Genomic DNA, 27,619 nt, shown 5'->3' with positions numbered 1-27,619 from the left:
AGCTACTTCCTCTTGTTCGACCACATCTTGTTGCCATTTCAGGATGCGCTGGGCCAGTGCTTCCTCTTCACTTACAAAGTACTCACTGTCTCTCTGCAACCTGGTTTCACGGCCCTCTGTCAGCAGCTCGCCAGCAGGTGGCCACTGATCACCCTGATCACCCCGCCGATCTTGAAAACCAGCAGGAGCTGCCTCACTCACAGGGGACTTGTCTTTGGCCATTTTTCCTGGGGATGCCTTCCTGCTACGGACCACTTCAGGCGGTGGAACTGATTCTGAAGCAGAAGCCTCTGCGACATTTCTTCCAATTTCAGCAGCCCTCTCTGCCGATGAGTAACTGTCCACCCAGTCGGACTCTGGCTTTACAGTTTGCTCTTGTTCCATCTGAACATCCTGTTGCCATTTCATTATTCGTTGAGTCAAGGCCTCCTCTTCACTGGCAAACTTCTCACTCTCATTCTTCAGCTCGGAGATGTTCTCCCGTGACAGCTGAAGCTCACGCTCTTCTCTTGTCTTCTCAAACAACATCTTCTCAGCTCTGGGTTTTGTTCTAGGTGATGACTCAATGTCCACTTCTGCTGATCTAGCTTTCATTCTGGGAGACGTTTGTGCCAGCATGACTGATCTCTCAGTTTCCAACTCTCCTTGTCTGGCTTTCATTCTGGCTTTAAGCAAGGGGGCAGAGGACTCGCCCTGTTCCACTCTACCTTTTACTTTAGGTGACTTAGGTGTCGAGACGGTAGCATGGTCTACAGTTGCTCTTTTCTCCACCACCTCCTGCTGGGTGTAAGTGTGCCCCTCAGGCTCCATGTACTGTGTCTCTGCTGGCAGATCAGTTTCTGGGTGGGGTGTCCCGTCTTCTGGCATTTGCATGCCTTGCTGCCACTTCCTGATCCGCAGAGCCAGGAGTTTTTCCTCACACAACATTCGCTCAGCTTCCAGGCTCTTCTCATACTGAGCCCTCAAAGAGTCCTCTTCATATGGCTCAACCGTTTCTGCTGCAACTCGGTCTGATGTCACAGCTTCGCTCTCTTTGAGTTGACTTTGCCTTGATGACTCTCTGAGTCCGTCCTCAGTCCTGACTTTTGATCTAAGCAAAAATTCTCCTTCCACCTCTGCTGCTCTAGCTTTAATTCTGGGGGATTTTTGTGGTGCCTCCCCTTCCATTTCTGTGGCTGACTTTGTAAGCAAAGAGGTGGACGTTGCCACTTCTTCTCCTCCAGCTTTTGTTTTAGGTGATTTGAGTGTTGACTCAGTTGTGGCTTCAGGATTTACCAACCTTGCGCTCATTCTGGGTGATTTATGGAAAGAGGAGGGCACGGCCTCGGTTTCTACAGTTGCTCTTTTCTCCACCACCTCCTGCTGGGTGTAAACGTGCCCCGCGGGCTCCATGTACTTCATCTCTGTCGGCATGGGCAGATCAGTTTCAGGGTGAAATGTTTCCTCTTCTGACATCCTACTCCCTTGCTGCCACTTCCTGATACGCAGGGCAAGGAGTTTTTCCTCACACTCCATTCGATCAGCTTCAAGGCTCTTCTCATACTGAGCCCTCAAAGACCCCCCTTCACCCTCCTCTTCATATGGCTCATCTGCTCCTGTTGTTGCTCTGTCCAAGAGTGATACTTCCTCATGAGTAGGCACAATTCTAACAGATTCCCTGCTTTCAGTGTATGTTTTATATGCCACTGTTTCAGAGTACGGGCCTTCAGGGTGAGGTAGCTCAACCTCAACCTTTGTAGCCTCCATCTTTTGGTCAGCAACCGCACCTCGACGTTCACTTCCCATTTGCTTAAATGTGACATCTTTCTGGGATTCAACAAAACTCTCACCTTTTCTATCCCCCAGTGTCTCTGAATATCTTTCACCTGATTTCCTTTCCGTCTGTGGCACCAGTGTTTCAACCAACTCGCCTTTCATGATTTGAATGGCCCTGGTTCTGGTCTGGGGCTCAAACGAATGCCTTACACGAGAACGAGAGGCCTCCCTGCTTGAGGTTTTACCTTGACTCTCCCCTGAATCAAAGGGCCGATTAAAATGCTGGACATCAGGCAGAGAGGCAGGCTTGCCCCGGAGCCTCTCCACATAATCTGCATAGCTCGATTCGCTGGCAACTGATTCAGACTCAAACTCAGAGGAGGACATGGTGGAGATAGAAAACCTCTTCTTCTGTTTGACAGCTTTTTGGAGTGTGGTAAGTTTTGTTCTTACCTCATTGTGGAGGCTCTCGGTGTCACTGAACCTCTCTCTGTAATCGTCGCTGCACCTGTCGCTAAACTTGTCACTGAACCTGGCACCGGTGCGCCGGTCACAGTAGATATCACTGAGTCTGTCGTTAAAGCGCTCAGACCTCTCAAACATGGGGGGAGGGGACGGGGCTCGCTCAGAGGCAGTCTCCAAACGTTTGGACTCTTTCTCTGACTCTTTTTCTTTTGAATGGGAACCGGACTTGAAGTACAAAGCACGCACCAGAGAGTTCTTGGATCGAGACCTTCCCTGATGGACTTTGGACATCTTGTCAAATGGAGACCCTACACATCTTAGGTCGACCCTAAACTTCCTCTCCTTCCTCTCCTGTGCCATGGTGTCTATGCTTTCATGGGCTTTGGCAGAGCGTCTAACAAAACCCAGGTAGTTAGCAGACTGCTCTTCCCTTAGCGACACCAAAAGTGATGCTGTGGACTCAGCAGAGCCCTCCGTGTTAATTGCCATTACCTTATAACTGCCCGAGTCTTTCTCTTTGATACAATCGATAACCAGACTAGTAGTGTGCATGTGCATTCTGCTGTCGGTACAGATCCTACGTCTGCGCTCTTTAGGAATAGATCTATTATTATGAAACCAGAGGACAGTCGGTGGAGGGCAAGCAACCAGTTTACACTTTAACTCTACTGGTTCTCCCTCCACAACTGACTGGAACTTGAGCTTCTTTGTGAAAGAAGGTTTGATGTTCTCCGTCCACGAGGTGATGGAGGAGGTTCTGCTGGCGCAGCGATTGGCCGACACCAGGCCGTGATCTAGGAAGTCCTCGGTGTCGGAGAAGGCTCCTCTAAGCTGTCGGGGGCCGGCGAGTTCTGTGCTGCTGTGCGCTGTTCCTTCTTTGCTTTCATGATAAAAGAGCTCTGCAAACAGAACAGACAACTGTCAGAACAACACAGCCTCCAGGGGTAAAAAGAGAGTAAGGATTTGAATGAATCATTAATGGAAATATTAAATGCATGCTGGGAGTCACAATGCCATAAGAAATAATTTCACTCACCATATTTGTTCGAATAAACGCAAGACTTGATTCTTTTTATTAGAAACCTGCAGGAAGTTTTGATCCTTCGTCTGTGGAAATTTCTTCAAAACAAATTATTTTATTATCATTAAAAAAACCAAGATGGGCTGCTAACATTCGCTTGTTTTACTTTTTGATAATTGCTTTGGCTTCATACTAGAATATTCCTTACCTGACTTGCAGACAGGAGAATAAACGCCCTTTCTAATCCTTAAACTTAAGAGGAAATAAATGGTGCACAAGTATCAATGAGAGGCAAAGCTCTCCCAAACATCTTATATATCTTATATTCCAAAACTTAAACAAATGAAGCTGTAAAATTGGGTGAGAAGGCGTTTATTCGAACTAATATAGTTTACTGGTGTTATTTAGAGTGCAAACCACAGGAATCACATCCCACTATCTGCAAGCCAGGCTAAGAAATATTTTGCAGGAGGAAGGTATCAGCTCCAGATGCAGTGAACCTCCATATCTTTTAAAGGGCATTTCAAATCTGGAAGCTTTAAAAGATACACATCCTGCACCTTTTTCTGGGAAAAGATCAGAGGAACCGTCATGCCAAAACGAAAGGAACTTTTGGATGCAAACCGCAAGTGTCAAAAACTGGTACAGGCAAGTTCTACCAGTGCTCGCCTGGGAGAACCCGTGGAATATTCTCAGAATAAGAAAAATACAGACAAAAGGAAATTTCTGCCAAGACACATTAAGATGACATGCTACTGTGGACATTCAAAGATCACTTAAAGGGACAGTTCAACATAGTGACATATTTAAAAAAGCAGTCTGAATGAAGGCCAACTATAATCCAAATAACCCATGACACATGCACCCACACAGCTGTTGTTTTCTCCGGTTTCTCAACAGTGTCTCCACTTAAAAACCATCTTCAATGAGCCAAAGCTTGGATCAAAGTTACCTCGTGACAGACTACTTTCAAAATGAATGATTGAAGCAAAACAGAGATCTGGTCAAACTGTCCCTTGTCCATTGTGCCTGCTTCACATGTGCGATAATAATCTGGTGTCTCTAATGTACGTTGGTCAGAAACCTGACGGGAGATCCTTACCTTTCACTTCTTGCTCAATCTTGGCTTCAATGTGCTCTCTCACATGAGTCACTGTGAAGGAAAGAGACGACATTCATTCAGATTTCATCAGTACACTGTGAGAACATCGATCCACTGAGGGTCTTCAAACCTTCACACGTTCATTCTCATTAAGAGGTGAGTTCTACCTCTGAAACTGGATTCCCACCTCTCTCGTTTCCCTTGTCTGGAAATTTGAAAACATGAACCCTTTAAAGTTGCGCTGTCTGTTTGTTTGTCTAAGAAAGTCTTGACCATAGAAGTGTCAGTTTGACAAAATAAACTTAACTCAAGTTCCATTTACTAACCTGACCTGAACCTGAAACTCAAAAACACACAAAAAGCAAAAACAGCTCAGTGGACCATGAGTATATATATTCTTTAGTCAAGTGTAGCCCCGCCCTACACTACAGCAACAGGCCTTTCACCCTAAGAGCTCTGCAGCATAAGACTCCTGACTGAGAATAACACGGCAACCAAAATGACCTTTAACAGTGGTCAGCAATAATATCCGTAGCGTTAAAAAAATAAATAATTATAGCAGCTGGTGATGAAACGGATCTCAGTCATGACAGTGCCTACAAAATAAAAGCACGTTATGTTGTGTTTAATTGTGAGCTTTTACTTTGAAAGTTTCTGAAGGAAATTCAAAAGAGTCTCTGGCTTGCTGGACACAACTCTAAAAAAGCCGTCAGAAAACGTGAGATCGGATTCCCCTGAACAGTTCCTCTGCCTGGAGACACTGGGGACACGAAAATAAGCGTCCATATGTGGATGCTGACCAGTCGCTGGGAGGCTCACACTCCTGCACATGCACGATCTCTTCACAATCAATTTGTTGAAAAAGGAAGAAAAATACACTTGCAGCAAGTGAAGATTGAGCACTACCGACTGAGCTCATCGCACACAAAGTAAACTTTGGAATATAAGTGGTCATTTGACGAAGTTCTGGCCCGCCATCTAATGACATGGAAACAATCTGGGCCGATGCCAGACTTGTTTGCCGACCCCTGACCTAGAACAACACTTTGGTAAAATAATCTGAACTCGACGTTTCCATGAGCTGTCAACCAAGTCTGTGTGGACACTTTATCTTATAACAACACTGTTTCAGTTCCTCTCCAACTTGTTCTTTTGTTACTCGCAGTGGTAATGGCCTACTGTGTAAGAGCGACAGAACTAGATGATAAACCCACGTCTGTAAGAAGACGGTGAAAAACGTTGTTACGTAACACAGAGGCACCAAGTGAAGCAGCCAGAGAAGGGTTTGAGTTTCCTGGAGGAGGGAGGGACAACAGAGAGGGTCTACATGTGAGTTTCATGCATTTCCCAGAGTTTTCCTGTGAGGGAGAGGAGAGGAGGAAGATGGAGAGGATGAAGGAAGGTGGAGGGATGAGTTTGTTCCTGTGGGGAGTGGTGATGAAGGTGGAGCAGAGGGGAGAGGTGATGATCCCACCATTCAAACAAACACAGACTCGTGAACAAAGTGCTTCCTGTTTCTGGAACTGTGGGGTTAGTCAAGTCCAGAGGAGGGCGGAGGGATGTCCCGACCAACTGTAGGCTCTCCTGCTCGGTGCTGATCTCTGGAAGTCTGCCAGTTTCATTAGTATTTTTATTATACTGGATTATTACAGATTAGGGACGAGCCACGATTATTAAATAGGCGTTAAATTATAAAAAATATAATAGTTAATGAGTCTTAAAACATTTTTTCTCCTTTGTTTTAAACAGTGGTAAAACATGTGTGTGGCTCGATGACGGGAGACGGGCTGGATGCTCAGGCTGCAGCCATGTTTCCATCTAATTGTCACGCAAATTTTAAGGAGACTTTTGAAATGTCCCAAAAAAGGGAAAAAAAAAGTCAATCAGCTGGTTTGGAGCAAATAAATGGCTGAACCTGATGACCACAGATCTTAGAAAAATGGAGAGAGGTCCTCAGGAATGTGTTTCAAGAGGCCAAACTGCTACCAGCCATGTCTCTGCACGTTATGGGAATATCAGGCGAGACGCCGACAGCAGAAACAGCTGATCAGACATAAGATCGCCATGCCAGAACTTATTCGGCATTTCCATCTCCCATTTAGGGCATTAACTCTTTTTCAACAAAGGCAAAAACCACCTCAAGTGACCTTTTTGCGAAATTAAGGATTTTGACATTTCCGTCAACATCTTTCCAATGCGACACTTCAAAATGTGCATAAAAAAGAAACGGTGATGGAAACACGGCTATCGTTCAGGCCGTTTTGTTTTGTTTGTTGCTACAGAGGAAATAAAGTTCCTCTTTACAACATGTCCCATCCTTCATCAGCAGAGCTAGTAGTCCTGTTATACATTAGCAGCTATCCAAGGAGGGGTAAACTCAAGTGGACTCGGATGAATTCCTTGAAGCAGCAGCTACGAGCTAAACGAAACCTTTGCGCTCACGGCTCAAGGCCAAACATCTAGAAGAGGTAACACAGGTAAACTAGCAGATTTACACGTCTACAACGAGTATTCATTCTTTACATCGATCCGTATCGAACAGCCTTTTGCTACATTATTCATGGAGTCTTTTTGTTATCAGAAAGATAACTTGTTTTTATTGCTTCATGAAAACTATATATTTTTTTATCTTAAAGAGACTTTTTCTGGCAGAATAAACGCTCGGAGCGACCTGATGCTCGTTCTGCAGATTGCTTCGGGACATCCCTTCAGGTGTTTTGTCTGGAGATGGTCGGAGGTTTGAGGAGGGTGAATTAATCTTGCAGGAAGAGACACAGGTTTATTTTAGTGTGCGGTTTCAGGGGGAGATCCAGAAGTTACCTTCTTCTTCTGTGGTTACCGTGAGGGTGGCCGAGCACGCGGCCTCTCCGGCGGTATTGGCCGCTCTGCAGGTGTACTGCCCCGCATGCTCGGGGAAAGCATCGACCACGATGAGCATGGCGGTGTTCGTCACCTCGTCGAAGTGAAACACCACGTTCTTGGTGGGCCGAACCGGCTGCCGGTTGTGGAACCAGCTTATCTCTGGCTTCGGCATGCCGGACACACATGCGTGAAAGCGGGCCACCGCTCCGTGCGGCACCGTGCAGCTCGTGATTGGCTGGATGAAAACTGGCTTTTGGCCGATGGAGGGCTTCTTTAGGCTGGTGAGGCTGGTGGAGACGTGCCACTGAGGCGCAGCAGGGCTGCTCGCTGTTTGACTCTCACCTTGAAAGGAAGCATGTTCGTTGACTTTATGTGCTTTACTTGATTTAAATTCATCCCAGTCAGCACCGTTTGGGTGATTTTCAGTCTGAAACCAGTCTGTGTTTGGTATACAGAAAGATTTTTAGAAATTGTGCTATTAAAAAAATGTCTAAAACAAGCTTTTTTAAATGATTTCTGAATGTGACCTCTCAGGCGGTGAGAATAATGACTGTCCTGCTCTCTGAAGCAGAGGAGGAAGTAATATAATACCGTTACAGCAGAAGAGGTCGGGGTTTTATCCACACAGAGTTACATCCTTGTTTGGACTTGTTGGCTGCCAACACAGTCATCAAATCACCGAACTGGTGCTCACTGGGATCCGTTAAAGTTTCAGTCAAGAAGAACAGCGCTGTGATCGGCACACGGGGGACGCATCAGATCCAAAACAAAGAGAATTCCTTATTTTGTGTTTTGATGATAGTTTAAGACTTTGCTGGGTTGAGATCTGGTGGCAGTGACGGCCGTAGGATTTGATTCCCAACATGTTCCTTCTCAGTGAGCTCCGAGCCTGTGGGAAGCATCAGCATTCATTTTCACTCCCTCATTTGTCTCTGCAGTACATTAACAGGCGGCCGCGGCTGTTAAACAGCTTGTAGAAATTATATGATACGGATAAACTTTGCTGCAACATGACAAAAAAAATTTTATCCACTCCTGTGTAAACTGTTTTCTGTTATATCTGTCAAATCTGTTGTAAAAACTTATTTAGAAGTACTCTTCTAAACCCTCTCCCTGTAAAACATTTAAATGGCCGTCCTTGTAAATGCAAAGTTGTTCTTAAGCGGGTTATTAATAAAGTAATAAATAATTAAATATTTGTGGGTAGATCTGTTGTGCTGTGATGAAATAATTTAGCTAATCTCAGAGAAAAAGGGTTAAAAGACATCCGTTATCTCCAGGTGACACAACAATAAAGACCTGATCAGGAAATAACACCTGACGTGTTGAAGATAAGATGATAAGTGATAAATATCATCGGCTTCTGTCGTTTGCCGTTCTCAGGGGTAAAAACAGCATTTCACAAACTCACCGTCCAGAGTGAGCGTGGCGGAGCAGGACACGGTTCCGGCGCCGTTTGTGGCCACGCAGCTGTACTCGCCCTCGTCCTCTGGGTAAACCCTGGAGATCTCCAGCTGACAGCTGTCGTCGAACTGAGACATCCTGAAGAAGTCCGACTGCTTGATCTCCTTCTCCTTGTGGAACCAGCTGATCTTCACATCTGGACGGAGGTAAAAGGAAAAGCAGGAGCGTGATGACAAAGTTATTATTAAAATGATCGTTTGCAGCCATTTTATTCAAGTCAAGTTTATTTATAAAGCACATTTTAAAAAAAGAGAGCAAAGTGCTGGACAAAGTTATACATTAGAAGACATAAAAATTTTAACCAGATAAATTAAAACAGGCCAAACATCAGGAGTTCTGAAATCCAGTCCATGTAACGCCTTAAAAACAATTAACAGCACCTTCAAATCGACTCTATATTTCACTGGTAACCAATGAAGAGCCCCCAATATTGGGGTGACACGGTCCCTCTTCCTTTTACCAGTTAACAATCTAGCAGCTGCATTTTGAACAACCTGCAAGTGTGATAAATATGAGTAACAGATGCCAGAGTACAAGGAATAGCAGTAATCAATTCAAGAGGATATAAGAGCATGCGAGACAGTTTCAAGGTCCTTTACTGAGAGAATGGATTTCAGTTTTGCTGTGGTCCTTAAATGGAAAAAGCCACCTTTAACAACAGAGTTTATATGTTTTTCGAATTTTAATGCCGAATCAAAGATAACACCTAAATTCCAAGCAAAGGTTTGTACATTTGTGGACAGATTTTTGATAATCCCTCAACTGAGTCAGGGAAGCCAAATAATCTGTCTTATTCTCGTTTAGCTGGAGAAAGTTTATTGCCATCCAACGCTTGATATCATTTAGACAGTTGGAAATGGACTGTAAGGACTTGGACTCACCTGGCTTCGGAGATAAGCACAGCTGTGCATCATCAGCATAGCAGTGGTATAATATATTATGTCTATGGAGAATGGAGCCCGTGGGGAGCATATACATAGAAAATAAGATTGGCCCCAGGATTGAACCTTGAGGTACTCCGCATTTAATTGCTTCTGAAGAAGAGGAAATGTTACCAATGTTAACAGAAAAAGTTCTATCTTTCAAGTAAGAGTGAAACCACTGTAGCGCGACACCCTGCTGGAGGCGATGTCATGTCAAAAGCCGCGCTGAGGTCAAGCAAGAGTAAAACAACACAATTTCCAGGATCACCAAACAGCAACAAATCATTTAGTACCTTAAGCAGTGCAGATTCTGTGCTGTGATGTACCCTGAAACCTGACTGACTGTTATCCAGCACATTGTTTCAGATAAAAACGAGGAGAGTTGAGAAAGAATGACCTTCTCCAATATTTTGGACATAAAAGATCATTTGAAAATGGGCCTACAATTATTAAAATCCATAGGGTCAAGATTGGGTTTTTTAATGAGAGACTGAACCACAGCATATTTAAAAGTGGATGGAACAATTCCATTTAAAAGAGAGCTATTTATTACAGACAAAAGGCTAGGACCAAGAACATCTCAGACCTCTCTCAGAAGACACGAGGTGAGATCCCAGATCTAATGACGTCAATCTTATCAATAAAGAACCTCAAGAACTTCTCTGTAATAAGGAGTTTAGTTTCTTTACCGTCTCCGCGGACTCGGCACTGGAAGCGAGCTGGCTCTCCCTCGCGGGCTGAGGTGCTGGCGATGGGCGAGATGACGACAGGAGGAGCGACGGTGGCGGCGGAGTCCGGAGAAACCACCTCTGACACTGCAACACACACAAACCTGCATCTGAACATGTCCTGGTGAAGATGTTCGTCTTTGTCCCAAAGGTGTAACATCCCATCTTACCTTCTACGTTGAGCGCCGCAGTGCTCGTGGCGGTGCCGTAGTCGTTCTTGGCCTCGCAGTTGTAGACGGCGGCGTCCTCGGGGAACACTTCGATCAGCAGCAGCGAGTGCTCGTTGCCGTCGTGTAGGAACTTGCACTTGAAGCCCGGGGACAGGGCCTGGGAGTTCTTGTACCAGAAGACCTGAGGCTGAGGGATGCCGCTCACCTGCACCGAGAAGCGAGCCGGTTTACCCGCCTCCACCGACTGGGGCTCCATGTGTCGGAGGATCTGAGGAGGCTCCGGGACTGAACGAGACGAAAGATTTCGTGAGCCCGGACAGAAGAGAGTAGCCAGATAGCAACAGCCCAGCTGGACTGTTTATAATCAAACCGTGATGAGGGGTCATGATCGTGCTGCTGGACTCACTGTTGACTCGGAGGTGCATGGTGCTCCTGTTCTTGCCGGCGATGAAGGTGTACTCCCCGGCGTCGCTCCTGTAGGTCTCGGAGATGGTGAGGCGGTGCAGCTTCCTGATGGCGACGTAGCTGAACCTCTCCTCCACCGAGAACTGGATCTCCACCCCGTTCCGCAGCCAGCGACCCTCCACGTCGTCCTCGTTCACCTCGAACTCGAAGGTCGCTCTGTGTTTCTCCAGAACCTGCGACAGAAAGAAGGTTTCTGCTGTCTGCTTCTTCAGCCAACACTTCCTCACACGTTTAACAAACCATCACAAACACAACTGTGAGAATTTTCCTGCTTACTCTTATTTTAAAGTTCTCCCACGTTCAGATGGACGTCTGTTTTAATCTTTAATTTACTCATGAAGCTTCTCAAATATGACGACTTGCTCCTTTTCCCTGTTTCATGTTATTTTAAATTGAATATCATTGTGCTCATATTCATATTTTTCACTATTTTTTGACTGTTTAAATTCTAAATAATGAACTGATAATAATAAGTGGATAATAATCCACCGATGAAACGATGCTGAAAATAATATCTTCTTTTGCCACCATTATCTTCTTTGGGGTGTATATGTATGTCTGCTTCTGCCTTGTAAATATAATTTAGTTTTCTTTTTGATTTCTGCCTTTAGTGCTACTTGTTTGTTTTATTCAGATGTAAATATCTGAATATCTGGAGGGTGGAGGACTCTGTAAAGAGTTCACTGAATCTTTCATTCTGATGCATGAGTTTTGACCCTCGAAGCTCAGTGACGAGTTTCATTTGACTAAAATCTTCTTGCGTCGTTCGCCTTCAGAACTCAAATAAAATCCATGTACTAACAGAAACTTTCCGGGTGAAGTCATAAAAACATATAATCCATAAATAAGTTAAACATTCATATGTAATATTTCTGCATGTATAAATGGCCCTAGTTATCATAAAAAAGACGTGCAACATCTCCACATGCGAAGCTCTGAGAGTGCGGTCCTGAAATAAAGAGGTCCTTCCTCGCTGTTGGAGGACAAACGTGTCTTTGATGATTGTGAACCTGACCTGACAACAGTGTGGAGAGGCTGACTGTTAACTGAACATCCGTCTCACCGTGATTTCCCGCTCGGCAGGTTCGGAGATCCGGATGTCGCGACCTTCCACGATCAGCTGGGCCTTGGAGACGCTGGATCCGGCCACCACCGAATACTCTCCGGCGTCGGACATGCGAACCGTCTGCACCATCAGGCGGTGAACGTACTTCTCTGCCGTCACAATGTACCTGTGAAGGCGACACAGAGAACGAGCTTCAGCTCAGATTCTACCTTTGAAAAGGCCTCTGCTGATGTGAGGAAAGGGACACACCTGTCCTCGGTGGTGTCCAGCTCCTGACCGTCCTTCATCCAGATCACCTGGATGTTCGGCTCAGAAACCTCACACTCAAAAATGGCCTTCTTCTTCTCTGTGATCTTTATGTCCTTGATTTTCTTGGTGAACTCAATCACACGAGCTGAAAAGGACAAAAAACAGTAAGAGTTGTGTTTCCAAAGAGAAAAGTAAATCAACGTGCAGGTACAGGCTTCTCCACAGATCAGATCTGACTCCACATCAGCAGCGTTGGTTCTTTATTTGTTTCTCGTCTGTCTCACTCAACAAATATGTTTTCAGTAACTTTTGTATAACAAAACTCTCTTCACTGCCGTGCATCACGTGAATTCTGAGGGACGGACTTAAGCTGCTATATATCACCCCGGACTGACACTGGCGGCGTGTGTGTGCCGCGGTAATCACTTATTTTTAATACGTCCCTTTTGTGCTTCCACGACCTTCTTCACAGCTCTCTGTGACCCGCTTTAGTTCCGATCTGCAGATCCCACAGGGAGCATTTCAGAATAAGGATTTTGCGGACATGTTTAGTCTGTCGGTTGTTTCCAGCTCTGTGTAAGAAGCCTGTGAACACGTGAAGCGGCGCGTTACCTTCGACGAACAGGTTAGCGGCGGTGGCGGCGGAGCCGGCCACAAACTGGTACTCTCCTCCGTCTCCGAAGTGAACGTTTCGGATGGTGAGCGAGTGCGTGAGCTGCCGGCTGCGGACCTGACATCTGTCCGACGACTTGACCTCCACGCCGTTCTTCAGCCACTTGTAGGTGATGCCCTCGTAGTTGACCGTGACCTCGAAGGTGATGGTGTCCCTCTCCTGAGCGTTCAGGTCCTTCAGCATGGAGGTGATCAGGATGGCTGGAGAGGAGGGGACAGAAAACATTTACTAAACTGTCAGAGACAGAACTGAAAACTTGGTTTTCAAATTAGACAAATTGATTTTTACTGAACTCCACTTTATTTGCTTTATTTTCAGGCGATGCTCTTTATGTTTGATTTGTCAAATGTTTGAATGAAATGTTGACTTATTTTATTTTAGCCATAACTTGCTGCGCTCAGAGACGAGACTTTGCTGTGATCTGATTGGAACAGTGTCTTACGGCTGACGGTGAGCGTCGCAGAGACTCTGTCGTTCCCGCAGATGAAGGTGTACTCTGCAGAGTCGTCCGTGCTGGTGTTCATGATCTTCAGCTGGTGGAGTTTCCCCTGAACCACGATCCTGAACTTCTCGCTCATCTCGATCTCCACGCCGTCCTTCAGCCAGGTGGACGGCACGTTGAAGTGAGAAACTTCACACTCGAACGTGGCCACCTGGGTCTCTGGGACCTTCACGCTCTTTAAGGGTTTGGTGACTCGCAGGGCTGCAAGAGACAAAAGCAGAAAAATACGTTTTTATAAAACTTAGAATATACAAAATTATATTATTATAAACCAAATTAAATTTAGTTTAAACATCATTCTTTTTTTCCAATAATGAATATAGATAGAATAATATAATAGAAAATATTATATTAAAAGGTCACTACATTAAAACTAATATTAATTAATTTGTGTGTATTTTATTTAATACTAATTTGTTGTATTACATAAAATACATATTAAATCATAAATAACATTATTTTAAAACTTAAATAAAAACTGTTATTAAAACATATTACACACTAAAAATTGTTTTTAAATTTGAGTTAAAATAAAGAAAACTGACAAAAAAGTAAAATATTTATGAAAGCCGGACAGAACAAACTTGGTTTAACTTAATTTAATCTAAACTTCACAAATTCCATTCAATTTCAGGTAATGTTTTCATTTGATTTCTCAGGAAACTGTACATGATTATATCTTCTAATCCTCTTTTTTATTGAAACCTCTTTATTATTCAGCTGTTTGCGTTGCGTACCCTCCACAGTGAGCGTGGCGCTGCTCTGCAGGTGTCCCACCACGGCGGTGTACTCTCCTGCGTCGCCACTGTCGACATTCTGCAGGATCAGTTTGTGAGCTTTCCGCTCCGACAGTATCTTGCACTTGTCGCTCGACTTCAGCTCCGCGCCTTTAAACATCCACCTGACGGGGATGTCGTCATGTGACAGGCTCATCTCGAAGGAGGCGGTGCCATTCAGCAGCGACGTCACGTCCTTAATCTTCTTTATAATTTTGATCGCTGCAGAAACAAGAAGCGGAGAAAATTAACAGGATGACGCAGAAAAATATTGCTCCTACATGACTTTATTGGCAATGGATTACGGGGACAGAGGTCTTTTTTATTTAACAGTTAATCAGTGACACTTACTCTCCACGTTGAGCCGAGCGTTGGCGGACAGTTTTCCCAGTTTGAAGGAATAAACCGACTCGTCCTGCGTGTTGCAGTTCTTGACCTTCAGCGTGTGGACCACGCCGTCGGAGGAGATCTCGTACTTGTCGCTGTTCTGAAGCTCCACGCCGTTCTTGATCCACTGGGATCCTTTCACGTCGGTGTGAGTGAGCTCCAGCGTGAACACCGCCTCCTGGGTCTCTGTCACAGTCTGGTTCCTCAGAGTTTTCTTGATCTTCACCGCTGCAGACGGAAACACAGGACTCAGGATTTAAACAACATACTGACGATGATGATTTTTCTGCTTTTAGAGCAGTGTGTCCTGCAGGGGGCGCTAGAGGGAACGTTAATGGGTCAAATAAGGAGCAGGAGGATAGTATAGATTCCTTCAAAGTGTGCTGAGTACAGTTTAAAATGTTGTTCTCATGGTGACGCCACAGGAAACATCAGGGTTTCACATAAATCTCAGAAACTGTAAAACATATTTGGATCAAATGAGACTCGACCAGAGTTCTTGGTCTAAAAACAATGTAGACACGCTAACGTGCAGCATGTGTGTGGAGAAGCCGGTACTCACCCTCCACCCTGAGGTTAGCGGTGGTTTTGGAGTTGGCCACCTGGTAGGTGTACTCGCCGACGTCCTGCGGTCTTGTGATGACGAAGACGAGGCGTCTGACGGCGCCCTTCACCTCGCTCACCACGTTCTCGTTGAAGTCCACGGGGTGACCCTCCTTCAGCCACTTGCCCTCAGCGTTGGCGTTGGCGACTTCACACTCCAGCTCAGCAATCTGAGACTCCGCCACCGTCACGTCCTGCAGGGGCCGTGTGATGGCTCCACCTGGTGGAAACAGAGCAGGTCAATCCCAGATCTGATCGCATATCTTTTTTGTAATAGCATTTATATTGAGGCAAAGTCCTTATATAGGCATGACCCGGGGTCTTTAGAATACCTTCATATTCTTAATGATCATGTCATTGTAAAGGTGCACTGCAGGGGTACATTTTTAGGGCTTCAGTGTCACACTCAAAGGCCCTTTCTTGAGCAAGACCCTGACCATGACGGACACAAAAGCCGCTGTTGAAATTCAAGCTTGAACCCTTCTGTTAGGACAGGACAGTCCCTGTAAACACAGTGTCACCCTGCTGTAACCTGCACTGATGCAAGTAAAAGCAGGGAACTGAACTGAAATGTTTAGCTACTATCTTAGTCACACAATTGGGTCTTGAGAATCAGTGACTGAGTTGAGCTGAATGTCATTTGGGCAACTCAGTAAGAGTTTGGACCTACCGGAGACAGAGAGCTTGGCGCTGGATGTCTTTTCACCAGCGTGGAACATGTACTGGCCCTCCTCGTCCTTCATGGCGTCAATGACCGTCATAGAGTGAGCCTTGCCCTTGGACTCCATCTTGTATTTGGGTCCAGGTTTGAGCTGCTGGTTCCTGAATGTCCAGACTGGGTCGATTCCGGGGTGAGAAACTTCGACGTTAAAGGTCACGTTCTGGGACTCGGAGCACACTTTGTCCTCCATGTGCTTCACAATGTGTACCTCTGCAAAAACAACACCGTGGTTACAACACAGAACCGGAACCAAAAAACAGGATCTCTGGAAAATCTGTCTTACTTTCCACAGTGAGGCTGCAGCTGGTGTCGACCTTGCCGACCACCAGTTTGTACTGTCCCTCGTCGGAGGCGTAGGTCCTACTGAAGACCAGACGCTGCTTGGATCCCTTTGCCACCATCTGGAATCGTTCACTGGGCATCAGCAGTTTGTCGTTATGGTACCATTTGACCGAGGTGATGTCCTGAGCGGAGATCTTGGCCTCCAGAACAGCCTTGGTGCCTTCGATGGAGGACACGTCCTTCAGTGGCACCACAATGTCAATCGCTGTAAAGAAAGATGATAAAATGATCAGAGAAGAAGAGAGTTCAAGGTGTTCCAGAGATGGTTAGCGGTAGGTATCACGAAGATTTCGTTTTAATTCTGACTCCTACTTTGAACATTGAGTTTTCCCGAGGTGGAGATGTCTTGGGCGGGAACCACGAAAGAGTAGGAAGCAGCGTCATCTCTGGTGACATTCTCCACCAGCAGCTTGTGGACCAGTTTGTCGATTACGATGTGGACGCGGTCCGAGGCGGTGATGGCCTGGCCGTTCTTCATCCAGGTTCCTTCAACGTTCTCCTGGGAGAACCTGACCTCCAACTGAGCGATGTCACCCTCGCACACTGTGAGGTCGGTCAAGGGCTGCATCAGGGTCACCGGGCGCACTAAAGGTGGAGAAACCCCATTATTATCACATTACAACACAATGTAAAAGGACAATGATCAGGTGGGTGAATTCTAACTAATTTACTCATTACACTTTAAAGTTGCCGTAGAATTTAAATTTCAGATTCATACTTTATTATATACTATTTAGGGTTTCTACTGAAAAATGTTTACAAGGTTTTTTTTCTCATCCTGTCCGTTGCTTCAGCTCCTCTTTTCACCCTCTGAACACTCAGTTTTAGCTCCTGTCTCTTTAAGACACCCCCCTCCCTGATAGCACATTTGCTCCTGATTGGCCAACTTCCCCAAGCACAGCAGAGGGGCGGGGCCTAGCAGTGTGGCCTGCTATGCGAGACTAGGCCTCACTGATTACTGTACAAAAAGACAACTGTTTTTACTGAAACTGGATCAGAACTGATGGAGAAGATATTGTCTGGTTTTTCCTCTGATGTCCTCCGGCTGCTCTGCCTCCAGAGTTTGTTTGTTAGCAGTTACTTTAGCCGCTAACTACTGCTAACAGCAGCTGCTGCTAGCTACTCAGTTAGCCGTGCAGCTAGCCGTCCTGTTGCTGATTCAGCACGGACTGGAAGCTCGGTGCTCTGGGGGGGGGGTTGGTGTTTCCTAGAGGTGGAAACACCAACCCCCCCCCACATCAGCACAGAAGCTTTGGACCGCTGGTTCAGAGCCATTTGGTAACAGCAGCTACTCTGTTAGCTTTACAAGTACTTGTTGCTAACGTTACAGTAACCGCTAGCTGCTGCTATCTGTCCATCAGGAAACTTCATAAATCACAGAGTTGAGGCAGAGCAGCAGGAGGACATCAGAGGGGAAACCAGAAAAGACTTCCCTTTCGTTCAGAACCATAAAAACACTTTCGCCGGCATCCTAAAAGTGTTCTCTTGAATTCAGAGAATCACTAAATTCACTCCTGTTGAGAAATTCTGAGAACGCTGCTATAAGCAAATCTGTAAACTTGCTCACATTTCATCTTCAGTGAGGCGCTGGTTGTCAGATCTCCACATACGAAGGTATATTTTCCCTGGTCCACTTTCTTGACATCCTTGACGGACAGGGTGTGTCTTCCTCGGCGGGAGGACATGATGTATTTACTGCTGGGAGAGAGCTCCTTGTCTCCGAAGAACCAGCTGCCCTCAGCGTCCTCACGAGACAGCTCAACCTCAAACTCTCCAGTGTAGGTCTCTGGCACCTCAATGTTCTCCATGTGTTTGATGAGCTCCAGGGTAGCGCCTGGATACAGAAGGGTATTAATGAAACATTATCTACAAATCCACACTTATAGGACCAAACAGAACAGTAGAAGGAAAGATTATGGGTGTAAAGATTACCTTCTACATGGAGCCTTGCGCTCGTCCTGACGCTCTCATCGTCTACAATCACACAACTGTATTCGGCGTCATCCCTCATCTCAATTGTCAGCACAGACAGGAAGTGAACCTTTCTGTCTGAGTGCATTCTGTATTTGTCTCCGGAGAAGATCTCCATGTTGTTCTTAAGCCATTTGACTTTGACGAAAGGTTCATTGGTTTCACACTCAAAAGTCACCATGGTGTCCTTCTCATTTGCTCTAGCGTCCTCAAGGTTTTGTGTAAAGCTGACTGCTGCCTGGGCTGCAATGAGAAAATACAAAGTGAGACACTGACATAAATCAGCAGATAGCTAATGAGTATAATACTGGTTTGGTGCCTATACCTTGCACAAGCAGGAAGGCATGGCTTGAGGCCTCGCCAGCAACATTCATGGCTTTCACCATGATGCTAGCAGAATCCGCCACCGTGACATCTCTGATCACCAGCTCGCACAGATGATCTTCAGGCCAGTACCAGTAAATCCGGTCAGACTTCTCCACCTGAATGCCATTCTTAAACCACTGGCACTCAGGTTCTGGTCTGCCAACGACTCTGACTCGGAAGCGAACCTCATCCATTGGAGCAACTGTCTTGCTTGCAATGCGTTCCAGGATCTTGGGTGCTTCCATGCTTGGGGACAGCTGGACCCTCTCCGGTTTGATTGTGGGGATGGTAACTTTTCCTTGTTCCTCCAACCTCTTCCTCTCAGCTTCTTCTTTCTCCTTCAAGTGATGAAGCAGCTCCTCCTTGGTCTTCTTCAGTAGATCCTCATAGGAGTCGTCCTTCTTGCGAGACTTGAACTCCACAGCAGAGATGGACTCATAAAACCCTTCCTCGGTCCTGCGCTTGAACTTGCTCTTCAGTTCGTCTGACTCCTCTGACGTTTTCTCGTGAACAATTCTCTGCGTCTTACGCAGCTTAACAACTTCCCTGTCCTGTGCGGACTCGCCAGGTCGGTCAACCTTCACAACATCGAATCCAATTCTGCTGGGCTCATGCGAAGCCTCTGCCTTCTGTTCTGGAGCACGACGCAGCACGGATCTAAAGTCCTCTTTCTGTTGGATCTCGAGCTTCACAGTGTGCTCAGTTGTGCCTAGAGGATTGTCTGCAACCAACCTGACCTCTCCTGCATCATAGGACTTGATGTCGACAATCTCCAAGTAGTAAATACCATCATAACGAAGTCTGTATCTCTTGCTTTTGCGGATAAGTTGTCCGTTGAGGTACCAGTTAACCTTGGGTGCTGGATAACCAGTCACTCTACAGCGGAATCGGGCAATGTCGCCTTCCAGCACTCTGGCTGGTTCAGGAAGCAGAACAATTTCAGGTTTGGTCTTTTCAAATTCATCATCAGTGCTGACTCCTGCAGGTCCTCCCTCGTGAGCCAGGCGCTCCATCTCGTCCATCCGGTGCGCTCCCTTCCTGCCTTCAGGAAGCTGTGTTTCCTCAACAAGGCCCTTCTCATCTTTCACAATCAGGGTGGCCGAGGTCTGGTCGACTCCAAACTTGTTAGTAGCTCTGCAGGTGATGACGCCGCTGTCTCTAGCGTAAGCAACTTCATAGTCAAGACTGCAGTAGCCAAATTCATTGACCATGCGCAACCTGTTTGCAGCTTCCAGGGGTTTGCCGTCATGCAGCCACTCCACTACCATCGTGGGGTCACCGATGGGGGTCAGTCTGCACTCGAAATGAGCCGGACCAAAGCGCTTCATGCGGACAGAGGTCAACTTCTTCTTGAACTGTGGTTTCTGCTGCTTCTCTTTGTCGTAAAGGTCGCCCTCCTCCCACTGCTCTTGACCATATCGCATATGAAGGGGCTCCAACTCTGGAGCAGCGATCTCCTTGGCCTTGTAGGTTCCTTTGGTGATAATGAGCCTTCTCTCAGCTTGAGGAGCAGCAAAGTCCACCTCTACATTGACTCTGCAGCGGGTGGTGTCTCTGCCAGCCCTGTTGATGGCTGTAGCAGTGTACCAGGCGCTGTCTGTGCCTGCAGCTGAGGGAATCTGGAATTTGGCCTCTCCTTTAGTTCCATCAATCCTGAAATATATTGATCAGGACATTTTGTTTCATATACCTGTGTCAAAGGATCAAAAAAAAACATTCGTAGCTAAAATAAAAGATACATACTTGATGTGTGGGTGTTTGTGTGGGCTGATAATGTCACTGTTTTTCAGCCAGACAATGTCAGGCAGGGGGTTTCCAATGGCTTTGACGGCCAACTCAACCAGAGTGCCCTGCTTTACACTGATGTTCTTCAGCTTCTCAACAAACTGAGGGCGTGCCAGGCTTTCTCGAGCTGTAGATGATGAAATATTATAATGACAGAACAAAACAGCATTTAATAATATGGTTAATTTTTTGAAGCTGCAACCCTCCAAAGATGTGGACTGTATATACACTGAACAAAATTATAAACACAACCCTTTTGTTTTTGCCCCCATTCATCATGAGCTGAACTCAAAGATCTAAGACTTTCTCTATGTACACAAAAGGCATATTTCTCTCAAATATTGTTCACAAATCTGTCAAAATCTGTGTTAGTGAGCACTTCTTTGCCGAGATAATCCATCCACCTCACAGGTGTAGCATATCAAGGTGCTGATCAGACAGCATGGGTATTGCACAGGTGTGCCTTAGGCTGGCCACAATAAAAGGCCTTAGGTCGGCCACAATAAAAGGCCACTCCAAAATGTGCAGTTCCATCGCACAGCACGATGCCACAAGTTTTGAGGAAGCGTGCAATTGGCATGCTGACTACAGGAATGTCCACCAGAGCTGTTGCCCGTGAATTGAATGTTTCAGTGAATTTGGCAGTACATCCAACCGGCCTCACAACTGCAGACCGGTTAACCACACCGGTAACGACACCAGCCCAGGACCTCCACATCCAGCATCTTCACCTCCAAGATCGTCTGAGACCAGCCACCCGGACAGCTGCTGCAACAATCGGCTTGCATAACCAAAGATTTTCTGCACAAACTGTCAGGAATCATCTCAGGGAAGCTCATCTGCATGCTCGTCATCCTCATCGGGGTCTCGACCTGACTGCAACTTCGCACAGCCATTGAAGAAGAGTGGACCAACACTTCACAGGCCACAATCAACAACCTGATCAACCCATGCTGTCTGATCAGCATCTTGATATGTCACACCTGTGAGGTGGATGGATTATCTGGGCAAAGGAGAAGTGCTCACTAACACAGATTTTGACAGATTGGTGAATATTATTTGAGAGAAATAGGCCTTTTGTGTACATAGAGAAAGTCTTAGATCTTTGAGTTCAGCTCATGATGAATGTGGGTAAAAACAAAAATGTTGCCTTTATAATTTTGTTCAGTGTATAAAAGCTATATCTGACTGCGTCACTTGCATTAAACTGTGGTCGAAAACATCAATAATAAAATTATAGTGTGTGGTCATCTCATACATATTTTTATGCTAAAAGAAAGCCATCTGATTAAGTATAATACATTTAGCACAAACTTACCATCAACAGTAAGAGTTACAGAGACAGAAGTCCGTCCAGCTCTGTTCTGAGCGACAACTGTCCACTCTCCAGAGTCTTGTGGCAAGGCTGGGACGATGATCAGGGACTGGGTACCGTCCTCTTTAATCACTATCTTGTGGGTGTAGTCGTTGACCGCTTGTTGTCCTGAGGAAAGGAGGTTAAAATGGTTTTATAAGCGGCAGACGGGACAGATTAAAGTGCGTATCTAGAATATTTTGAACATTGTTTCTCTTACCGTTGTGGAACCAGTATGTGTCGGGCATGGGTCTGCCAACAACCTTTAAGTCGAATCTGGCAGTTTGCCCCTCAGAGCATTTTATTGAGGAAGGTTTCAGGACAAACACAGGCTTGTAGAGTCTTTCCAGCTGAGCCTCATCTGTCTCGTCAAGCCTGCGGGCGGGAGAACGGCTGGGAGAACGGCTGGGAGAACGGCCGGGGGAGCGGCTCATAGAACGAGGAGATGTGGATCTTAGATGATGAGGAGCAGAGTCGTCAGTATCAAGGTGTTACGGTAGACTGGTATGTGATATCTGTCAAAGTAACCTTACCTGATCCTCTGCATAGCTGGCTGTGGTGTGTATCTTTGAGGGGTTACAGCTCCGGACGGCTCCACGTAGAGCTTCCCAGAGCTGACGGCATTTCCCTTCATGTTGGTGGCGAAGGCGGTGTACACGCCCTCGTCCTCCGGCAGGACCACGGGCAGACGAAGGCTGGCTCGTCCATCCTGAAGAACCTCCATCTGGTAACGGCCACCAGGCCTGATGCGCTGGCCGTCTTTGTACCAAGCAATCTGGCAAAAGACAACATCATTTTATACAACTTCTCAGTGTTAGGTCCTACAAGGGTTTGACGTTTCTTCAGTCTTCAAAGTCACGTCTCTGCTGTTTGCAAATACGCAGTTACATTGACATCTATTTAAGGACAGGCAAGGCTTTAAAACAAGCCTGCAGAGGCATAGCCACAAAAATCAACTGAGCTACAAACCAAATCATGCTGATGAAATTGAAAAAAGATATTTATGAACCATCTGTCAGAGGTATACCCAGCTTTGAGAGATGTTGAAGTCTGTACCTTTGGCAGTGGGTTTCCACCTGTCTTGCAGTGGAAAATGACACCCATTCCCTCCATGATCCTGTAGTTTTTGACCGGCGTGTCGAAGGCCGGCTGCACCGCCTCCTCCTCTGCTGCAGTCACAATCAGCTCTCCGTCCTCAATCACCAGCTCTCTGTAGGTGATCCTCATGATACGGAGCTCAATCTCCTGGATGATCCTCTCTTCAAAGGCAGAAATAAGAAATTCCTGCAAAAAAAAAAAAAAACAGTTTGTAATGTTTAACACTACATATGAACCGGGAGACTTCCTTATACTCATGGGATCACAGAACTGTGGACGCACCGTTTCTGAGACAAAGCTCATGGGGGTGGTCACTCTCCTCTGTTCCAGCTCATATTGACTCACGACCACAGAGGGCTCCTGAACCACCGTCGTCGTCACTTCAGTTTTATAGGTCACGTCATGCTGCTTCATGTAGGCTTCATATTCCCCTGGAAACATAGATGCAGAGATACTGTGAGCCCAACAAGGCTTTCCTTAATGCATTCAAATGTTTCTAAACAGAAGAAGTCTTTCTGAAGCTCGGCGCTCCGATACGATAAACCTGCACGGAGAAACAGAAGGATTTCGGATACCTTCCTCCAGCAGGCTGGCGGAGGCTGAGGCTTCTCCATGTTGATTCTTGGCAAAGACGGAGTATTCGCCAGCATCATCAGCGAAGGTCATGGAGATCTCCAGTTTGCATTCTCCGGTCTCCTTCTTGTAGGCGACTTTGTATCTGATGGAGAAAAAAAAACAAATAAAGTAATTATCTGTTGTGATCTGATGGAGATCAAAAAGAGGAAACCTCCTTGTGAAAACATAAAAAGTAAACATGATGCTTTAGATCCGACTTTACCACAAGATCAGGTTCAAGTTTAGCCTGATACTCAAACTGAACAGCCAATTCATTACCACCACATCCGGCTCACAGATTGGCCAGTGATGAAAGTATTGCAATTTTTATTTATTTGCAGTATTATGAACTGTGCATCTTTGTCAAAATTCTGTATTAAGTTACTGCTGATGCAAACTGAACATTTCCTGCAACTGAAGCATCAAATTAAAAGCATTTAACTGGCGAAACACACTTTACTTATGAAGTGGTCACAGGAAATGTTTTTGTCAGTGACACCTCCACCTTCTCAGCCAGGTTTCCAACTCCTTTCACTTTTACTGTTTGCAGACTTGTGCCATGTGCAGAATAAAGTCAGATTATAACTGTTCACATTAATATGGAAAAAGACCAATTAATGCCTGACAACAGTTTGTTCAGCTGCCCCAGACTTCTGTTACCACCAGTAAGTACAGGTCATAACTGCATCAAAGCTATAGACTGTCTAAAAAACAATGGTTGATTAATTTCCTGACTATTAGGGTTGGGGGGTCAAGTATCGATCTCTTATTATATAAATTGTACATGAGAATTTTACTTTTCGGTACTATGATAATAAAATCAATTGCTTTTTCAGTCCATGAGGAAAAAGAGTTTTCCTTTGAAGACACAATCTGAAGTTAGGAAAAAGGTAATAAATTGTAATATATTTAAAATCGCAATAATATCGTATCGTGGGGCCTCTGGAGATTCCCACCCCGACTGAACTTGATTCTGCAGTCACACATTTTAACCATCACTCCTCAGTGAACAGTCTGCTTGGCGAAAGTCAGACAGCATTTTCTAATTAAGAAGGCTAGTTATCATTATGGATTTATCATATTTTTAGGAGTCTGTTCACAGTAACATAGGCAATTAAAAACATTCATTTTGCGAAAGTGAAAAAAAATAATAACTAATATGCTAATTAAACCTAAATTTAAGAAAGTCCGGCACTGACGGTGTCTGCTTCGAAAAATGCTGTTAATTAAGCACATGATGAGGAGTCCTGAGAAAAGATTTTTATAACACAAAATAAAGATATTGCTGATACATGAATGTTTAAAATATTGTTTATTGTAATGTTTGAAATATTTATATACTTTCAGGTGGTTTAATCAACAACAAATCATTATATCTTATAAGCTCACCATACATCTGTCTGTCTGTCTGTGTTAAATCTGTAAAGTAACTGGATTAAAATTATGACGTGGCATCAAACACAGACAGTTACCTGCTGACCAGGTGTGGGTGATTAGGGACACGGCTATGGAGAGGTTAACAGTAATAACGGTGTGCACAGACCTGTATCCAGTGGTGAGCGGCACTCCGCTCTTCTTCCAGATGATGTGAGGTTTGGGGACTCCTCCGATCTGGCATTCGAAGACGACGCTTCCCCCCTCCACCAGCTTCTGAGCGCTCGGCTTCTTGATGAAGAAGGGAGCGGCGGCCTCTCCGGCACTCACCTCCGCCACCACCTGTTCCTTTGTCTCCACGGCAACACTGAAAGGAAACAAACAGCTGGATCAAACACTGCAGCTGTGGAAACTCACAGGGAATATGACGGCGGCTGATTCGGACTGCTGAGTAAAAATCCATCAGACTTTCACAACTCACGTTTTCTCCTGAGTGATTCCAATCTCAGTGACGGTCGTTTCCTCTCTGCTCTCGATTTCTTCTGAAACTACAACAGAGAGTAAAAGTGCTGGATAAGACCTAAAAATCATATCTACAGTTGTTTTAAAGGAGACATATTATACTGCATTTCCAGGCCTATATTGTAGTTCTGTGACTCCTGTACGGCAGCTTTGCATGATTCAAAGTTCAAAAAAATATATTTTCTATCATATACTGGCTCTTCATGTAGGCCTACATTTCAGCCTCTGTCTGAAACAAGCTGTAGATGCTCCTGTCTCTTTAAGGCCCCCCCCTCACAGCCCACTGTCTTCTGATTGGCCAAGATCTGAAGCACGTTACCAGGGTGTTGCTGTCGCTGGCCAGAACATGCAGACTCAGCGGAGCAAATGACCATATATGGAACAGCGGCTCTGTATTACGTTGGTAGACAAAGCAGTTGAAAGCAGTGAGGTTTTGGCTCACAGGGATTTCTTTTAAATACTTACTAACCTCATTATTTGAAGCTTTGGCCATGTTTAACCCGAACATCCAACATTATAACTTTGTAGATAAGTCATATAATGTGAAAAAGCATAATAGGTCTCCTTTAAGATTGATTTTCTACATTAAAAATTTCAGTAACGTTAGCTAACGTAACCGTTTCTTGGAAGGAAAGATTTGACAGATTTATGGACTAAATTCATCGACGGCCCACTGATAAACTGGGATTAGCCACTAAAACATTGACAATGAGGTATGCTAAAGCTAACGTTGATCTAACACTAGACATCAGTGTTACTTGCTAGCTCTCGTGTCTATAAGCTAATGGTTTTCTGGGTAACTGAGTGCAGGATTCATGTCATTAACCATCTAAATCTTCCTCTAGATGTTTTTTGAGGAAAGACATTTTGGTTCACTGGTGGTGTTTTAGCTGCTAGTCAGTGCTGTGAAGACATATAAATAAAAATGTCACAACTACAATATAATAATGAAATAAACTCAAATGTTTTTGTTGACTAAAATAAGCTACAGTTGTGTGCAGGCCTCTGCTCAGTATCCGACCACCCTCACCTTTGACGAGCAGGTAGCAGGAGGTGCTGACGGTGCCCGCCTCGCTGGTGGCGGTGCAGGTGAAGCGCCCGCTGTCTTCGGCGAACGCCTCGCGGATCACCATCCGGGCGTATCCGTTCGTGTAGCTGATCTGGAAGTCGATAGAGCTCTCGATCTTGTAGTCCTCCCTGAACCACATGATAACGGGAGCGGGGTGGCCGCTGATCTGGCACTCCAGAGTCACCGACTCGCCCTCTGTCACCGTCACATTCTTCAGGCTCTGAACAGAAAAACAGTGACACCTTCAGACACCCGGGGCGGATTTAAAGAGGTGGTATTCTGCTCATTTTCAGGTTCAAAACAGGTTTACATGGTTTAGTTTTCATAAAACACCATATTGTTTTGTCATACTGCACATTGCTGCAGCTCCTCTTTTCAGCCTGTGTTGAAGGCTTCGTTTTAGCTATGGAGTGATACATCTTGTCTCTAAATGATCTTTGTTGGGAGTTGCACATGCTCAGTTCCTAGTTAAGGACTACAAGCCAATCAGAAGCAGAGAAGGGCGGGTCGGCGAGAAGCCGGTAAACAGCTCGGGTTCAGCCGTACGTGTTGCCGACCGGCTCGGCAACACGGACTGGAGCGAGAGTTTCAGAGCGGTGAGTTATTAATCTGTATCCATAAAGTTTTAACTGAGCTGTCTCTACATCACAGGAACAACTTTCTGTCCACTGACTGAAAAGATTCATAACTCAAAGGAGAGGGAAAAAGCCAAAAGGCATGATACCACCTCTTTAATGGAACTTGTCACTCAGGTATAATGAGTGGAGATCTTCTGTTTTCTACATTAAGATGGAAAATGATGCTCTGCTGTTGGATATGAAGAGGACTTATTTGTTCCACTTCAAGTGTAAGTAGTTTAAAAGTGACTACTTCTAACCAGTTTGGTGGGATTGGCTTAGGGCTGTAGCCATCAGTCGTTTTCATTATCAATGATGCTGCCAAGTATTTTTGATTTATCGATTATCGATTCGAAGTACATTCAAATTGTTTCCATTTATTTTCCCTTTTTTAACCACTGCATAAATTAAACAGTCAAAATGAGCTTTTTCCTCAGTGTTTCCCACAGGATGTGGAGAGACTATGGTGGGGGCCCGGGGCCCAACAGGGTCCAGTAAAGTAAATTATATGAGTCCACGTACTTCTAATGGACACATGTAATATGTTTTATACTTCCTGTGAATATAATGAAGT

General features: G+C 45.4%; 1 protein-coding gene across 1 annotated transcript in view; it reads right to left on the bottom strand.

Annotated features, from left to right (window-relative positions):
• ttn.2 (titin, tandem duplicate 2) overlaps positions 1–27,619 on the bottom strand; it is a 217,544-nt gene that overhangs the window by 177,999 nt on the left and 11,926 nt on the right. The window contains exons 13-41 of the mRNA XM_046054487.1: positions 26,390–26,648; positions 25,319–25,385; positions 25,007–25,204; positions 23,424–23,566; positions 23,131–23,279; positions 22,807–23,034; positions 22,284–22,525; positions 21,971–22,203; positions 21,715–21,879; positions 20,355–20,523; positions 18,571–20,264; positions 18,207–18,488; positions 17,842–18,108; positions 16,587–16,859; positions 16,216–16,479; positions 15,882–16,142; positions 15,171–15,431; positions 14,573–14,836; positions 14,183–14,443; positions 13,386–13,646; positions 12,883–13,143; positions 12,271–12,415; positions 12,019–12,187; positions 10,897–11,128; positions 10,491–10,775; positions 10,282–10,407; positions 8,617–8,805; positions 7,164–7,547; positions 4,344–4,394 (exon numbers count right to left, since the gene is read on the bottom strand). Of these exons, the coding sequence (XP_045910443.1) occupies positions 4,344–4,394; positions 7,164–7,547; positions 8,617–8,805; positions 10,282–10,407; positions 10,491–10,775; positions 10,897–11,128; positions 12,019–12,187; positions 12,271–12,415; positions 12,883–13,143; positions 13,386–13,646; positions 14,183–14,443; positions 14,573–14,836; positions 15,171–15,431; positions 15,882–16,142; positions 16,216–16,479; positions 16,587–16,859; positions 17,842–18,108; positions 18,207–18,488; positions 18,571–20,264; positions 20,355–20,523; positions 21,715–21,879; positions 21,971–22,203; positions 22,284–22,525; positions 22,807–23,034; positions 23,131–23,279; positions 23,424–23,566; positions 25,007–25,204; positions 25,319–25,385; positions 26,390–26,648 (7,783 nt within the window). The remainder of the gene's footprint in view (positions 1–4,343; positions 4,395–7,163; positions 7,548–8,616; positions 8,806–10,281; positions 10,408–10,490; positions 10,776–10,896; positions 11,129–12,018; positions 12,188–12,270; positions 12,416–12,882; positions 13,144–13,385; positions 13,647–14,182; positions 14,444–14,572; positions 14,837–15,170; positions 15,432–15,881; positions 16,143–16,215; positions 16,480–16,586; positions 16,860–17,841; positions 18,109–18,206; positions 18,489–18,570; positions 20,265–20,354; positions 20,524–21,714; positions 21,880–21,970; positions 22,204–22,283; positions 22,526–22,806; positions 23,035–23,130; positions 23,280–23,423; positions 23,567–25,006; positions 25,205–25,318; positions 25,386–26,389; positions 26,649–27,619) is intronic.

Source organism: Micropterus dolomieu, linkage group LG07 (assembly GCF_021292245.1).
Source record: "Micropterus dolomieu isolate WLL.071019.BEF.003 ecotype Adirondacks linkage group LG07, ASM2129224v1, whole genome shotgun sequence".
NCBI classification, from domain to species: domain Eukaryota; kingdom Metazoa; phylum Chordata; class Actinopteri; order Centrarchiformes; family Centrarchidae; genus Micropterus; species Micropterus dolomieu.
Note: the sequence above shows the minus strand (reverse complement) of the source record. Positions and strands in the feature narration are given on the sequence as shown.